Source organism: Helobdella robusta, assembly GCF_000326865.2.
Source record: "Helobdella robusta unplaced genomic scaffold HELROscaffold_29, whole genome shotgun sequence".
Taxonomy (NCBI): Eukaryota; Metazoa; Annelida; class Clitellata; order Rhynchobdellida; family Glossiphoniidae; genus Helobdella; species Helobdella robusta.
The window spans coordinates 365585-382114 of NW_008704475.1; the positions used below are offsets into that span (position 1 = coordinate 365585).

At 30.4% G+C, this 16530-nt stretch overlaps 1 protein-coding gene across 1 annotated transcript in view; it reads right to left on the minus strand.

Moving 5' to 3' along the window:
• Nucleotides 1–13746, minus strand: part of HELRODRAFT_112487 (hypothetical protein) — a gene marked incomplete at its 3' end in the record, with an annotated part of 44659 nt that extends 30913 nt beyond the window's left edge. Inside the window, exons 1-6 of the mRNA XM_009020739.1 lie at nt 13453–13746; nt 11763–12085; nt 7356–7487; nt 6980–7188; nt 6566–6758; nt 2824–2907 (exon numbers count right to left, since the gene is read on the minus strand). Of these exons, the coding sequence (XP_009018987.1) occupies nt 2824–2907; nt 6566–6758; nt 6980–7188; nt 7356–7487; nt 11763–11936 (792 nt within the window). The 5' untranslated portion in view covers nt 11937–12085; nt 13453–13746. The remainder of the gene's footprint in view (nt 1–2823; nt 2908–6565; nt 6759–6979; nt 7189–7355; nt 7488–11762; nt 12086–13452) is intronic.
• Between the last annotated feature and the right edge of the window lie 2784 nt (nt 13747–16530).

A 16530-nucleotide genomic window follows, 5' to 3' on the forward strand; every position in this document is an offset into this window, starting at 1 on the left:
CAATCTTCTGAAAACTCATCTGTTTTAAGCTCTGCTTTCAGAATCTGTATACTGGAAAGTCAGAAAGATAAATTTTTCAAATCAGATATATGGCCTCGTCATGCTTTTGTCAGAGACTGGATTTTTAAAACCAAGAACAACAATTCTGTTAATCTAGCTGATCTAAATTTACTTAATAAAATATGTTGCCCAGTGTTTCTTAACAGTTGCTACAATTTTAAGTTGGACACTTTAAAGGATGATTTATGCAATTTGTATACATTTTGTCATACTTTTGGTATGCTAAAATAATGCTTGTGTGTTTTATATATGTACAGAGCTGAACATTTATATATCTATTATTTTGATTACTTCAGTATATGTATTCCTATGTGCTTATGTTTTTATATATGTACTAAGATGAACATTTATATATCTATTGCTTTTATTACATCAGTTTATATATTCATGCATACTTATGTGTTTATATATGTAGAAAAACGAAGATCCATATATCTATTACTTTTAGTACATCAGTGTATGTATTCAAACGTGATTTTGTTTTAAATTGCATATCGTTTCACGGTGGTCTGTACAAGTTTTGATTTTCTTATGGGATCTCAGTAAATCCTCACAATCTCAAATCCTTTATTTTCATTTTGTGTTTCGGATTTAAATAAATGAATTTTTGATTTGATTTGATTTTGATTTATTCGATAAAATAAATAGTTTAATTGTAAAAACATGTTTAACTGGAGTTAGATTTAAGTGACAATTTATCAAGTAAAAATTTCAGTGCAAAATGTTTACTTGATAAATGCAGTTTACTTAAACAAACGAATCTGTGGTAACATGACATTATGTTCCAACTTTCTTGACCATATCAAAGTAATAAGAATTGATTTTAATTTAACGTTATAATTTAATCAAAAAGCCTCAAAAGGGTTAATCTAATTTAATCACTAAATATATTTAGTTTATTTAATATAATATAATATAAATATGGGCTAGTATAAATTTTTCAAATTTTTAATAATTTTTTCATATTTTCAAAATTCCTACATAATTTAGTTTAGATTAAAAAATGTGTTCAAAATGTTTAATGTATAAAATTAATGGGTAATTCCCCAAAAATGCAATTTATATTTTAGCATTGTTACCCAAAACCGCATAAAAATTATCTAGCTGATAAAGCTTCGGAGACAAAAAAAGAGCAAAAGAAGGCACTAGTAAAGAAAGTGATGCTCAACCAATAAAAAAACAAATGTTGATAGAATCTGGTATAAAGGTTTCTTTGGCTAATAAAATGAAAATCCCTTGAACGGAATTTGAAGAAGATGTGGTGAAAATGCTTGTTGAAGACATGCAACCCTTAGCCACACTGAAAAGGTAAGGATTTAAAAAGTATATAGACAAGTATTTATCAAGTTATAAAATTTGTAGCTGTAGAACTGCCAACAGGCGTTTGAACCAAATGTATGATATAAAAAAGGAAAAACTCATCATAACATTATACAAGGTTCGGTGGCTTTCTGCAACTGCAGATATATGGACTGCACATAAAAGAGCATCTTTAGGCGTTACTATTCATTACATCAAACCAGATAACTAAAATATAATTTCTTCTTCTTCAATTATTTGTCGGAGGTTCACAGGTTCACATACGGGTACGGAATTAGATTATAGGAAAAATGTTATATTCTATTTTTGAAGAATTTAAAATTTCTTCAAAAATTCGAAATGTTGTGACTGACAATGCAACTAATTTTGCTAAAGCTTTCAGCTTATTTAAAAACTCTTCACCCACTGATAACAATAATCAGGATAATTTAATTAATGTAAATATCGATGAATGTCTGCAAGAAATTAATGATGAGAATGATGAATAAATTATACCGCTGCCTACACAAAAGCGATGTGGAAATCACTCTTTAAATTTTGTAGCAAGTGTAGATGCATTAAAAGCTAGGAATAATAAATTGTATCAAAAATCTTATGATCGAGCCATGAAAAAGGTTCAGACATTGTGGAATGCTGTGAGTAAGAGCCCAAAAGAAAATGATGCTCATCTTAAATATTTCCATTTAACATACTCTTGGGTTTTATAATCTGTTTTAGGTTTTATTAAAATTTTACGTGTATCTTAAATAATTCGCCGGATTGGATTTGGATTTTTATTAAATGAGTTTTTTCCCAATTATAAATTGCTGTTAGACAATAGACCGTCAAAGAAGGAACATCTTTATGATGCTTTATTAATTAAAACTCTGTTTATAAGGTCTGCACAAATTTATTTAACGTTTTTGGTTTGTTTTTTTTATGCCAAATAAAAGATCGTAAATTATAAACAAAATTTCTTGACTGCTCAAAAGCAAGTTCAGCCCAGCCTTTAACTTCTCAACAATGAATGAAAATGCAAATTAATTTTATGATATTTGTTTTATGTATGTGAAATATAATATGTCTAGAAAATTTCTTTCTTAGGTATGTTGGATATTGTTGCATCATATCAGAAATTATAGGTTCAAGCTAACTAATGGAGTAATGAAATTTGTGAAAAAAAACAAAAATAATAAAAAAAATTTCGGTGATCAAATCGCCGAAATTAAACAGTGGTCCCTCGTTATGAGCATTATTTATATAAAAAGCCAGTAAAACACAATTTTGCACAGAAAAAACACCATTTTATATCAAAAAAGGTCACCAGCCTAATTTTGGCCATTTGACTCTTTTTTTAATTTTATACACTGTCAAAGTTGCTTAGATCCGCCATTGAATGTATTTATATAGTAAAAAAAATAATGAGAACAAAAAAACGAACAGCAAAAACATGATGAACCGAACCTTTTTGATGGCAGTGATCGAGTAGGCGTGTCCCATGACTAGGCCTGTGTCCGTCGCTTTCTCCATGTCGTCCTTTGTCACCGCCTGTTGTCATTTTGCGTTGTAAATTGAATTAACTAAAAAATTAACTCAGCAAAAAGTGAGTCGATGTATGAGCATAAATAAATCAAAAAAGGGTCTATTGTTATCGTTCAGTGGTGTACCTAGAAATTTAAAAAATTTGCTCTGAAAGAAAAATGGTTAAAAACGACAACGACCTTTTTTCACAAAATTCAACATTTTACAAAATTTTTATGACTAAACCAATTAAAGGTAATATCAAATTTAAAAATTATTCATTTTTATATTTCAAACATATTTTCATACTTTGTTAAAACCATAACACAAAATTCTAAAACAAACCACAAAACATTAATAAAAATTTAATTAAGATTTACTTTTGAAATTCTATAAGAAATGCACCATTTCTAGTTTTGCAATTGGTTTTTGCACGATTCTCCATGTTTTGGTGCATTGTATTGACTGGCATCAAGGCAGTCTTATTTATTTCATGTGTTTTTATTTTATTGTCATTATTACTTTCTAAAGTATTTTTATTAATGTTTCATTATTTTCTGTTTAAATAACTATTTAATTAAAGTCAACTTAAACATTTTTTATTTATTTTAATTAATTTATAATTTATTTATTTACTCATTAAATTTATTTAGAATGTTTTCAATAATTTTATTTCCAATAAAAAATCCATTGAATTGCATAAACTTTAACTTGTATATGTGCTTGCAAATTTTCTGTTCTTCATCCAACGCAAAGTTGCTTACAAATCAAATATTTACTTGTTTCAATTAAACTTTTGTGCCATGAACACTATAACGATTAAAACGAACATGCATGTGATTTCGGCGTTTCACGATGCACATACAAATCTGTATACACGTGTACAAATTTACACAACATACATGAACATCTTTTATGTAGGTACGACCATGGCAAATTAAAAACGAGGCATATGAGTCTTCGAGTTTCATATAAACAGCATTCAAACCAGATCAGCACTCTATGAAAGGGGTAGACATAACACTCCTACCGTCTGGGCAAAATTTCCAATTAATATTAGGAGGAATCTTGCATTTCAATCTGTTTAACTTAAATTTTGTGCGCTTCATCATAATATATATTGCAAGTGACCTTCCACATTGCAGATAGGAGCTGGTTGAAATATATCGTTGCATCCATGAATGGGTTTTCAGTTTTTATTCTGTTTATTATAATTTAGCAGTGTCTTACCTTAACTATCAAAAATTTATATTTATGATGTTAATACCCCTTAAAGTGCTACATTCGAATGTTATTGTCACAAATATGTTTTTGAATCACATATTTCGTGATCTATCATGATCTACTGCAATCCCCCATGACTTCCCCATGATTCACTATAACTCACCAACCCATCATGATTCACCATAAAGAGAGGAAAATAACATTCTGAATATTTTGAAAGATAGGTTTTTGTTGCAGCATATCGCTTATCCAACAAGGTTCAGAAATGGACATATAGCAAACATCTTGGTAATTTCGTCGCAGAAATTTGTTTAAAATATATTACCCTCCACTGGATAATAGTGATCACTCAGTAATTGAATTCAAGCTCTGCAGAAACAAGCAAGAAAAAGTTTTGTTATGATTTAGGAGATTCCAAAAGTTTCAAGGATTCTTTGTCATCTTCGTTAAAATTTATACCAGCTTTGAACTTTGAAGACAATTGGAAGGCATTACAAACGGAGTAGTAGACGACTGGAATAGATTGCCCACACCTGCGGTCAATGCTGTCTCCATGAATAGTTTCAAACTAGCAGTGGATGGTTTCTTTGACTGGAGAGTTAACATTTGATTATTTTAATTTTGTTTATTTCGCATCTATGTATTGATATTTATCTTTATTATTTATTTTTGCATTTGCTATATATTATTTTGTTTGTGTGATGATTCGTGGTAAATTCGTCTATGTATTATTTAAAAAAAAAGGTTTCTTTCTTTAGATGGTAATAAGTAATGATCATTTATTTATTTTTCAACATATGAATTTTAATAGTTAAATTTAATTATTTTGACTTATGAATTTGAAATCTGATATTTGTGCCAGATCACTGAGAAATGAAGACATTGTACAAACGTTTGTGTGATGATTCGACAAACAATCAACTGTTATTTATTCTGGAGATATTTCTGTCTTGTGTGTGTTTGTGTGTGGTGTGTGTGTGTAATGTCATTGAGAAACCAAAACGTGTATCAATTTTCTATCTAGGTTTATTAATTTTTTACTTTTGAGTTTTCATTAGGATTGTCGATTTATTTTTTTTATGTATTTTTGTTTAATAAACAAAACAAATAATAATAATAATAATTTTCTATGATCTACCATGATATACCATGATCCATAATACGACCAATAATCGTCGACCATCATTCACCATCACACATCATCATCATCACCATCCAACATCTACTACTCTGTTAATTACCTTACATCAACCGTGAGTAATCAAGAAATCTACATAACTTAACTTCAAAAATCGATCAAAGCCATTTTAATTGATAGATAAATAAGGGGTGGAGTTAAGCGAAGGGGAGAATTTGTTTAAAAGTAGTAAAAACGATAAATATAAATAAAAGCATATAATTTTAAGCATATAATATAATACAATATAATTTTAAATATAATAATATAATTATAATATAATATTATATCACTAATGCAGCCATTTATGAAATCTACCGAATTTCTAGCGTTGTAACAAAAACAATCCAACGCTAGAACTTTGGTTGATTTCATAAATTACTGCTTACACACACACACACACACACACACACACACACACACACACACACACACACACACACACACATATATATATATATATATATATATATATATACATATATTGTACATATAAATATTATGATAGTATTATACTATAATGTAACATAATACAATAATATAACTAAATATAATTTTAAGCCAGATACTAATTTATTATTTGTCGATTTTCCAGATTATTATACAATTGTATAAAGTTAGATAATTCGTTGTAGCGATGCATTGGGTTTTTACCCGATATCAGCAATAGATAAAATCAATTATAATATTCAAATTAATTGAAAAGTAAATTAAATTTACTCAAAAATAAAGTTCAAAGTAAGACAAATAACAAAATTAAAACTTAACTTGCCAACAATACTCGTATTCTGTATAAGTAGAAACAAAAATAACAATCACTTCTTTCCATGAATAAAAAATAGCAAAATATTCCATACAAAACCCATCCACTTCCTGGGATGCCATAACACGGCCTCCGATAAAGACCACCAACACAACTACCATCAACACAATTACCACCAACACAACTACCACCAACACAACTACCACCATAAAAAGCTATCAAAATAAAATCAAAATAATCAAAATAACTACCACCAACGAACCAAAAAAGAAATGACGACTTTGGTATCATTTATTATTTTATTTCATATGTTCCAGATCCAGACATTCCTTTAATTGGAGTCCGGAAGATACAAAACAAAATAAAGATAATACCGAAGACACCATGCATTGCAACAACCGCCAAAACAAAACTACCACAAACAAAACTAACACCAAAACATAACAACCACCAACACAACAACCACCAAAACATAGCCTCTAAAAACAAAAAACTAACACCAAAACATAACAACAACCAACAGGAATAGCAGCCGCCATGAGAGCATGATCACTTAACTGCCTCTCGAGCCATTCAAAAAATTCTTCCTTCTTGTTGACATCTTGAAAATATTTTTCTTCCTGTAAGTTGAAAGTTTCTGAGACACCGCCCGTGAAATCTTCCAGCGCTTCTGACAACTCGCCTCCATCGAGAGCCTCGTAACTACCAATCAACCTAATATTTTAAACCTCATTCTATTAAGTTAACTAGTTTAATAGTGAAAATATTATAGAGAATCGTTTAGAATTATATCACGCAAATTTTAAAAGCATTATTAAATTTGCTAAAAATGTAAAAAAAGTAACTGAATATTGAGATCAATTTGTGTAATTGTGTAATTATGACAATGACAATGTTGGAAAAAATATTCATCTCAAAACAAACTTAGTTCTAACTTGGCATAAGCTTTTTCTAACAGAGGACTCCAAAATTCATTTTGTGCTTTCGATCTCAAATAAACAAGTTGACCACGTCGACAAGGCAACAAATCATCAATGACCACATCGGTCCACACTCCGTACCTCCAAAAACGAAAGTGAAAAATGCCAGCATATTTCTCTGGTTGCTTTGCATCCCATTCCTGGTCCTTTACATCTGGGATCACCTGAAAAAGTAAATTTATAAATAAATCAGCTCCATTCAAAAGCAACGAGTGTTTAAAATAATTCAAGCGATCAAGAAGCAATTCGACTTGGCAAATAATAAAGGAAATCGCACAACAAATGTTTTATAAGTCATCTAAATAACAATCAACAAAAAGGCAAAGCATACTTGAGACCAAACACTCTTGTCAATAGCAAGGCAGCAACAGGCAGCAACAAGCCAACAGTTACCAAGCTCTCCCTGGATCAAATCTTGACTACTGATCCCGTCCACCACTAATTTAGGATCGGAACATATCTCCTGGATAGATTAAGCACACTAATGTTAAAATAAGACAAAAACAACAAAATAATATAAACTAATGTTAGGCTGATATGAAAAACATAACAAAAATGCGAAAATTGGAAATAAATATGCTAGTTTACAATTAAACGATGAATAACTGCTAAAAATCGCTTTCAGTTACTTACCTCAAGCACGACACAATATCTATTTTTTAAAGTTGCACATAAAAAACAAATTGTTAACTCTTTACGGCAGAATGATAACATGAGTAACACAGGTTAACAATTGTAAAAACCCATTGTAGAAATTTCAAATGTTTTAATTAAAAGTTTAAAATTATTGTATTCACTCTTTAAATTGAGTTGAAGGGTTTGAGAGTACTTTTCAATTTTGTATTCTTTAGATTTTTTAAAATTTGTTTCGTGGCATATCGTTAGTTCTAAAATCTCGATCGTGTCGTCGCGGACCAGTGCTATATCAGGACGCAGAGATTTAAACAGCGTTGATACTGGACGAAAATCTTCACACTCCAGATCGGCAAACAACGAGACTTCCAAACTTGCGCATTTTTTAATATTTTCTAAAACTATTGAGAGAATTTTGTTGTGACGATCTGAATATCTTTTCAAAGCTGCAACGGAGCTACAATTGGACAAAACATGCTTGTTTGTCTGATAAGCGTACATACTGGACATTGTGGTTTAGACGTTTTGCCCCATCTTGCTAGGTTGGGGTTCGTTGGAAGTTGTTGAATGATACTTTTCCTAATAAACTTGTAAATAACCTCTGACAGTGTGGCCATAGACCTTGACCAGCGAACTATTTGATCTGATTTGATGTTTTCCCTCACTGTCTTCAACACTATTCCTTGGGAGCTTAGTGATGATAAATGGTCAAACACCGTTTCTTGCTGTTTGAGCTTCAAGTCATGGAGAGTGGGATTTATATCTTTGGTGACAGGGAGCAAGTTGTCTATTTTTGTGTAGTCATTAAATGACTCGCTCCACAGACTTTTCATTTCTTCGTTACGGTTAGATTTAAGGTAGTTGCGAAGCTTCACTCTTAATGATTCAGCATAATGTTTCAGGGATCTGATGTTCAGACCTCCCAATTTGTACGGCAGTGAAAGAATCTCATATAGACAGCTGCTTATCGGTAAAGCCAGCCAAGTTCTAACGGCATCGTTAATCAATGTATCCAACTTGCTGGCAATCCATGACAGTGATATATCGTAAATACGCAGTTCGAGAGCTACTTGAGCTGGGATAAAACGACGTAAAATTTGAAGTTTCCACTGGGCTGTGGTGTCCAGACTTGAAATCGTTGACAACATGCCTTGTAATTTGTTGAGCAGCAAATCTTTAGCTTTGGAATTGTTGCATTCGAAATCGTATAATTTACCTAGATATTCGAAATGGTCACCAATGCGAATCTGCGGTACAGGGGTGTCATCAATTGTCAACCTCGGCAGGAATTGTTTGTAGTTACCATTTTTCTTCCTCATGCCGAACGTGCAGCATTTATCTATCCTCATTTTCATCCCGGTAGCTTTGCACCAAGCTTTGTTTAAGTCAATTAATTTTTGGGCACCTTCTGTGCTGTTGGCGATGATTGCTGAGTTGTCAACAAATTGGAACCATGCCCTTGATTTTAAATAAGCTGAAGGACCCCAAATGTAACCACATTGCTGGTATTCCCTGCCCTCTAACAACTTCATGAGTGGATTAAAGCAAAGGTTGAACATCAACGGTGACGCAGGATCACCTTGTAGTACACCACGCTTGACCGGGATCGGAGGAGTTAGCTTTTTGCATCCAGAGACCGATATCGAATAATCTGTGTATATAAATTTTATTAAATTGGTTATTGCTGGTGGTTTATGATGGTAATTTAGAGAAGCTGAAATAAGGTCATGACTGACTTCGCCAAAAGCGTTGCTATGGGTTCCCCTCTTGGCGTCCTATTTGCCAGTTTTTACCTAGGACAGCTGGAGAATGAAACATTCAAAAACAATGCAAGTTTAAAACCAAATATATACGCCAGATACGTGGATGATATCTTTGTCTCCTATAACGATCCTGAACAAATCACCCAACTTCTTGGTACCTTAAACAAATCAAAACTTAAATTTACCATTGAAAGTGAAAAGGAACAACGTTTACCTTTCCTCGATGTGTTGGTCACCCGTGGCGAAGAACGATTCAAAACCGCGGTCTATGTCAAAGAAACGAATACAGGAATTTGTTTGAATGGACAAAGTGAATGCACTGAACAATTTAAAGACAGCACAATAAAATCATTTGTGAACCGGGCATTCACACACTCTTCCGATATTGAAAATCGCGACGCTGTATAAAAGAGAGTCACTAACCTGCTTGTAAACAATGGATATAAGACTTACTCTATCGAAAAGATTGTTAAAGGCAAATTACTACACAGCAATAACCTTCCTAGTACCAACAATCAAGATAACGACATCATCTTGTATTACAGAAATCACATGTCAACAGCATACAAGGTAGATGAAGCTATTCTTAAACATATCATCAATAAAAATGTCACACCAACCAACCCAAATAGTTAAGTTAAACTCCGAATTTATTACAACAATAAAAAGACGTCTCACCTAATACTGAAAAAAAACTGCAGTCCTAGAGATAACTCTGAGTTAAAGCGTAATCACGTAATATATGAATTTAATTGCCCCTTTGACGGCTGTGCACGTCAACATGACTCATATATCGGGATTACTACTACCTCACTGACTAGAAGGCTTACGATGCATAAACAGAGTGGTGCTATCAAATCTCATTTGGACTCAACACACTCAATCACAATTAGCCGTGAAATCCTCGACAGCAACACCAAAGTAATATACCAGAACAGCAACTACACGCATCTTAAAATTGCAGAAGCAGTCCTAATCAACATCAATAAACCAAAAATAAATATACAACAAAAAAATGACAAACTCACTTCCAACCCGGCGCTTAACCAACAACGAAAACAAAGAAGTAATAAAAACTAGCATCGTAAATAGTGACAAAGAAGAATATGATGCTATCAATGAAGAAAAGGAGACCAAAGAAGCTGACCAGCCTAATAAGAAACCTGACACCTAATTCGCATCAAAGTTCAATTTTACAACACCAAAGTTAATTTTTACAACGTCAAAGTTAATCTTGACAAAGTCAATATTTCCCTATATATACAAAAAGGAGCACTGACGATGATTCATTCGGAATCGAAATATGGCCTTATTTGCAGCATGAATTCTAAAAATAAGTTTATTTTGAATTTTAATAAACTAAACGTTCACCAAAAAAACTTTAGTGAGAAAAATTGAAAAAACGAACTACAAACATATTAACGCCAAACATTAGGTAGAATTTATAGAATATTGTAAAAATATATATATATATATATATATAAATATATATATATATATAAATAAAATACACCAACACTATATTTACTTGCATAGGATCTTTTGAAAAACAAATAATTAGTGTGCATGGTTCATATTATTCCCTACAGAAGAGTTCAGATGAAATTTATTATCAATTACGCATGCAGAGTGGATAGGAAGGAGATGAATGCAATGAATGTAATCGCACCAAGATATTCACAAATAATATTTTGACATGTTCATCTGACCTAACCAATCCAACCATTCAACCCAGCTACAAGCATTTCATAAAATAAAATAATTAAATTTGTTGTTCGATAACATAATTAAATTTATCTTTTAAACCATTAAAAAACTCAGTAACCTTCTTCATTTTATTAATAAATCACATTCATTTTCACTTTGTATTGACGTTTTTAGAATTAAAAAATTAAATTGATTTATCTTTTCAAATTTTTTTAAATGTGATAATTGAACAACATATGAACATATGAAAAAAAATTTAAAACCATGTTGTTGTGGGAAATAATAATGTTTGGTGTATTGTATTGTATAGTGGTGAAGTATAAATATAATGTTGAATAGGGAAGGTGAGAACTTATTTAGAAGAATATGCCTAATTATGTTAATTTTGTTGTCAAAGCATGAAAACAAGTTTGAAATAAAAAATTTTAACAAAGATTTAAACATAATCATTAAATCAAACAAACAACAAAATTATATCGATACCCCATGATTTAAATTGTTGTCAAGTCTCATTTTAAATGTAAAAATTAAATATATGTTAGCTCAATCTATTTTTATATCCTATCAGAAAAAAAAACATTCCACCATAAACAAGATTAAAAAAATATTGGCAAGAAAAAAAATCAGGATCTAACTTTTGGTCGTTTCCATTCGATGTTCCTGCCAAGATTTCCGTTCTTCGAAATTGACTGAGATGATGGAGGAAATTCTGGATCTTGGAAAAGGACACCACTGGTTTGTGCCTGCTTGCGAAGAGCATGGTACTTCTGGTTCTTGAAGTGCACATCATCCGAACCAAATATTCCCATTTTTGTTTTGTTTATGGTCGATTTTTTTTAATCAGTTCAGTATTTTTTTGCATGAATTGATTTTTTTTATTTTTTATATCTTATTCCAGTACTTTAATGCCCCATATTACACAAGGAAAAAGAATAAAGTTTTTATGCTGCAAGTTATTCTACTGAATGTCAATTTGAATAATCAAATTATGAAATCAAATCAGATGAAAGATTAAGTATGGAAAACAAATAATGAACAATCATTATCAAAAATTTTCGTTAAAAAATTATAAAAATAACTCTACAGCAAAATAAAGTTAAAATAAAAAATATTTTTAATTTTTAAATTGCCCTGATAACAAAATTAAATAAAAATAAAAAATCCAGTAAAATACACAGAGCAATAAATATTAAATTTATACAATTCATTATTTATTTCACAAATTAAAACTGATGAAACTTAATCAGTCTGAGAAAATTTAATTCATTTGGAATTTTAAAGCCAACAATTAAGAAATCCGAAAAGCTACATGTCATAAATTTAAACAATTTTTATTAAATTCTAGTAAGACTTTTGCCTGGATCATTACCCACCACCACTAAATACTTTCATTTGATACTTCTAAATATTTTCTGCATCAAACTATTACATTACATGATCATTCAATCTATTGCATCCTACTTTCTTCAACATCTAATCTTTCATAATTGCACAATCAACTTATCAATTAAAAAAAATTTTTAGCAGGCAATTATGGATATATTTAATTAATTGTATAAATAGATTTTCTAAATTTATGCATTTCTTCCAACAAATCTTTTGACATTAAATAACTGAACATCCCTTCCTTCTCAACTAAATAATTTTCTTTAAGCCCAACTGAAATCACTTCCCATCAAACAAACAAAAGCATTTCATCTTCATCATCCCAACCAACACAACACTTGCTTTAAATACCTCAGCAACCAGAATCTCAACTTCCTTGTCAACCTAAAAACACTTTCAAGTTTCAATGCCTTCAACATTGACCTATCCTTATTCATCAATCAGATTACCACACAAGCAATCAATGCATTATACTACTTTACTTACACAAATTCAATTATGAAAACATAATCAAACCATAATTATATTATAAAAATATAAATGTAGAAATATAAATGATGCTATTCATCATTGTTATCATCAATAAAAAAACCAAGCAAAAACACTCATCAGCCACCAAATGCTCTCTATCTATTCTGTGCCACATCACTTTGTTTGATTTTAATTTAAATTAATATTAAATTAATTAAATAAAGACCAACATCAATTTCTACATTTGTTGATTAAGAAGAATTAGTAATTTAATTAACTAATTAATTATTAATAGTTATAAAATTGAATTAAAATGGTTCACTTTTGAAATTATAAAAAACACAATGTGTTGTTATCAGTCTATTTCTATTATTACCTATGCATTTGTAAAAGTAAGTTTTAATTTTATTAAAATTAAATTAAATTAATAAACAAAGCACTTACCATACAATACAACAGAAGACTTACTTCTAGATGATTACTTGATTAATAAAATTATTAAAATTAGTTATAATTATAAAATAAAGTATAAAAAATATTTCATTATATTTTTATGTCACTTATTTTTATTTTGATGTAACATTTTTAGTTTTTATATTTAAAATTATTTACTAAGAATAATTAATAACTAAATGAAAGAATCTAGTTGATAAAAAAAAATAGAATGCAGGCAAATCAACAACACGTCATGAAATTTTTTAATAAAATAATGTTAAAATAAATTCGGGACGGGACGACTGCAGAAAAGCGATCGCCACCCAGCCAAACAATCAATCAACAGGCAGGTAAACAACACATGGACAAAATAGTGGCTGCACGTGCACAATAGATTGTCCCGTTGATGTATGAATAAAATTTGTTGTTAGGTTTCATGTTGGGCGTCAGAATTTGTGAAACTGTAAGCTGATCAAAAAATATTACATTTTAAGATTAGATGTCGTTTCGAGGTCCTTGAATTCTAGAAAATTTGGTGTTTTGCAGACTTCAAACAAAAAATTTTGAGAATGCAATGATCATATTTAAAATAAATTTTATTAGGAAAATTGATGTTATAAAACATAGTAAAATCAAATAACATCCATATTAATTGACAAAAATTCAAAATTAAAATTTATTTTTCTTTCCATAATGTTGTAGTTCTGTTCCACATTATAAATTATTTATAATTAAACCGTCTCTGTAACTAGCTTTCACTCGCTACAAAATCTCAGTTACTAGTTTAACATATCTTTCTAGATCTAGAGATTGTACGTGGCAGAGAAAGTTGTCAGCTTTAAACGTTCTATCCTTCTTCATGACTTTATGGTCCTCGTTCGAAATATCCTGTAGAACAGGCGGTGTTGAAACCTGACACTCGGGCCGCACAATAATTTCTGGGTAATCTTCAGCAGAAAAGTTGAATTTGGGAGTTTTACTATCTTTTATTCAATGCCGTTTTGATCTTTTCTAGCTATCGTTATTCTTCGAAAAGCCAACTCTCAAATATGCTCTCCATTATCAAACAACATGACAAGAAAATTTTCTGGTTGCGCAAGCTCCTTCCTTGAAAGAATTTTTTTCTTAATTTAAAACTACATTAGAGCGTTTACTTTAACTACATTGCAAATTTTCTCATGGATTAAAAGTACTTATTATTTCAGGTTGACGGTTTGCCACCTCAGAACTACAATGTCCAGTTGATGTAGCATAACATTTTATAAAGATATTTCTGTAGTACTTCATTTGCAACATTTGTTGGTAGGTTAGGCAACTTACCGGTCACTGCATTATAAGGCACCGTTTTTTTATTTCTGCAATCCGCTAATTGTTTTTCAATCAGTCCCGTGTATTCTCTTGAACCTGAAACACATTCATCCAAGAATAAATGGCAAAAAGGTAATTTAATGAAATGAAAAAATAACAAATACACTATTGAAAAGGTTTTTGAAAATGTCTCCCTAAATTAGTGGCGCAGCGACTATAAAATTCTGCTTGGGCAAATTTCTTATTAGCGTCCTTTCACCAAAAAATTTAATTTCTAATTTAATCAATCCAAATTTAGGCTACATATCTTCAATTTTTTAAATTGTGACAAACATACTATCAATAAAAAAAAGTAAATTATAAAAACACATTAACTGTGATCATATAAAAAATAAATTGTCAAAAATTGGTGACAAAATCATGTTTACAAAAAATTAAAAAAGCAAATTATCTATACAAATATTTTAATTCTATTTATTTAAAAAGTGAAATGTAAAAAAAATGGTAAATTTCATTAAATGTCAACTTTTCTGGCTTTAAGTTAAGTTAAAAGTTATGAAGTTGAATATGCTTAGACCGAATAAGACTGTATGTCTTGTCAAATATATATTATTACTCATTGCATTTTTACAGCGCCAGTTTGAAAAAAAAAATCCTCACCGGCGCTTCAATAGATTAAATGTTATTAAAGGCTGAACGGATAGGTTTTCAGCTGTTTCTTAAATTGACTAAGGGCAAAATCACCACTGCGCAAAGTGTTTGGAAGGTATTCCACAATCGTGGTCCGACCACAGCAAAGCTTCGAGATCCAATCTTGAGGTTTGTCTTTAGTACACACAAAAAATTTGAATCAACAAACCACAATTCATATTTTGACAACTTTGTTCTATCATTAGTTAACAAATCGATCATATTTTGTGATGCAACATTATTCAATGATTTATAAATTAATACACTTAATTTAAAAATAATTTTTGTATCAACCCGCAATCAATGCAATGTATTGGGCTCACACGGTCAACTCTACTACCCTTAACCACTGTTTTGAATTGACTGCAAAATAGATAAATCGCGCTTTGATATTTCTTAATAAAGACTGTTACAAAAATTCAAACGAGCATGGATGAAAGAATGGACCAGAGTGTTCAATGTTTTTGGTGGTTTTTTTCAGCAAACGTAGCTGAAATGTGTAAGATTTAAACAAAGACTTCATTTGCTAGTTCATCGACAGCTTAGAATCCAAAATAAAACCAAGCACAATCGCCAAACTAGAAAAATTTATAACATTGTCATTGATTTTAATGGACTTAGCAGTTATTTTGGACAACTGTTGCCAGGTGCCTATCAGTAAAATTTCTGTCTTAGTGTGGTTCATCTGAATACCATTTTGCGCCATCCAAACATCTATTTCAGATAAACAGTTTGCGAGTCGATCTGCAACCGATCCAAGCATTTCAGGCACAGTTCTTGCTACAATTTGGAAATCATACGCATAAGCAAAACCCTTAAAACCGTATCTGTCAATAATTTTGAATAATTCCGCAGTGCACAAAAGAAACAAAATAGGACCAAGAAATGACCCCTGCGGTACACCGTATTCCAGATATTCTATATATGTATATATATATATATATATATATATATATATATATATATATTTGGTTCCTTTATATATATATATATATATTTATATATATATATATATATATATATATTAGGATTTTGACCACATTCGATACAGTTTTCAAGAAATTTTTAGATTGAATTTCAAACATTAAATTTCGTTTGTTGGTGAGTTCGCGA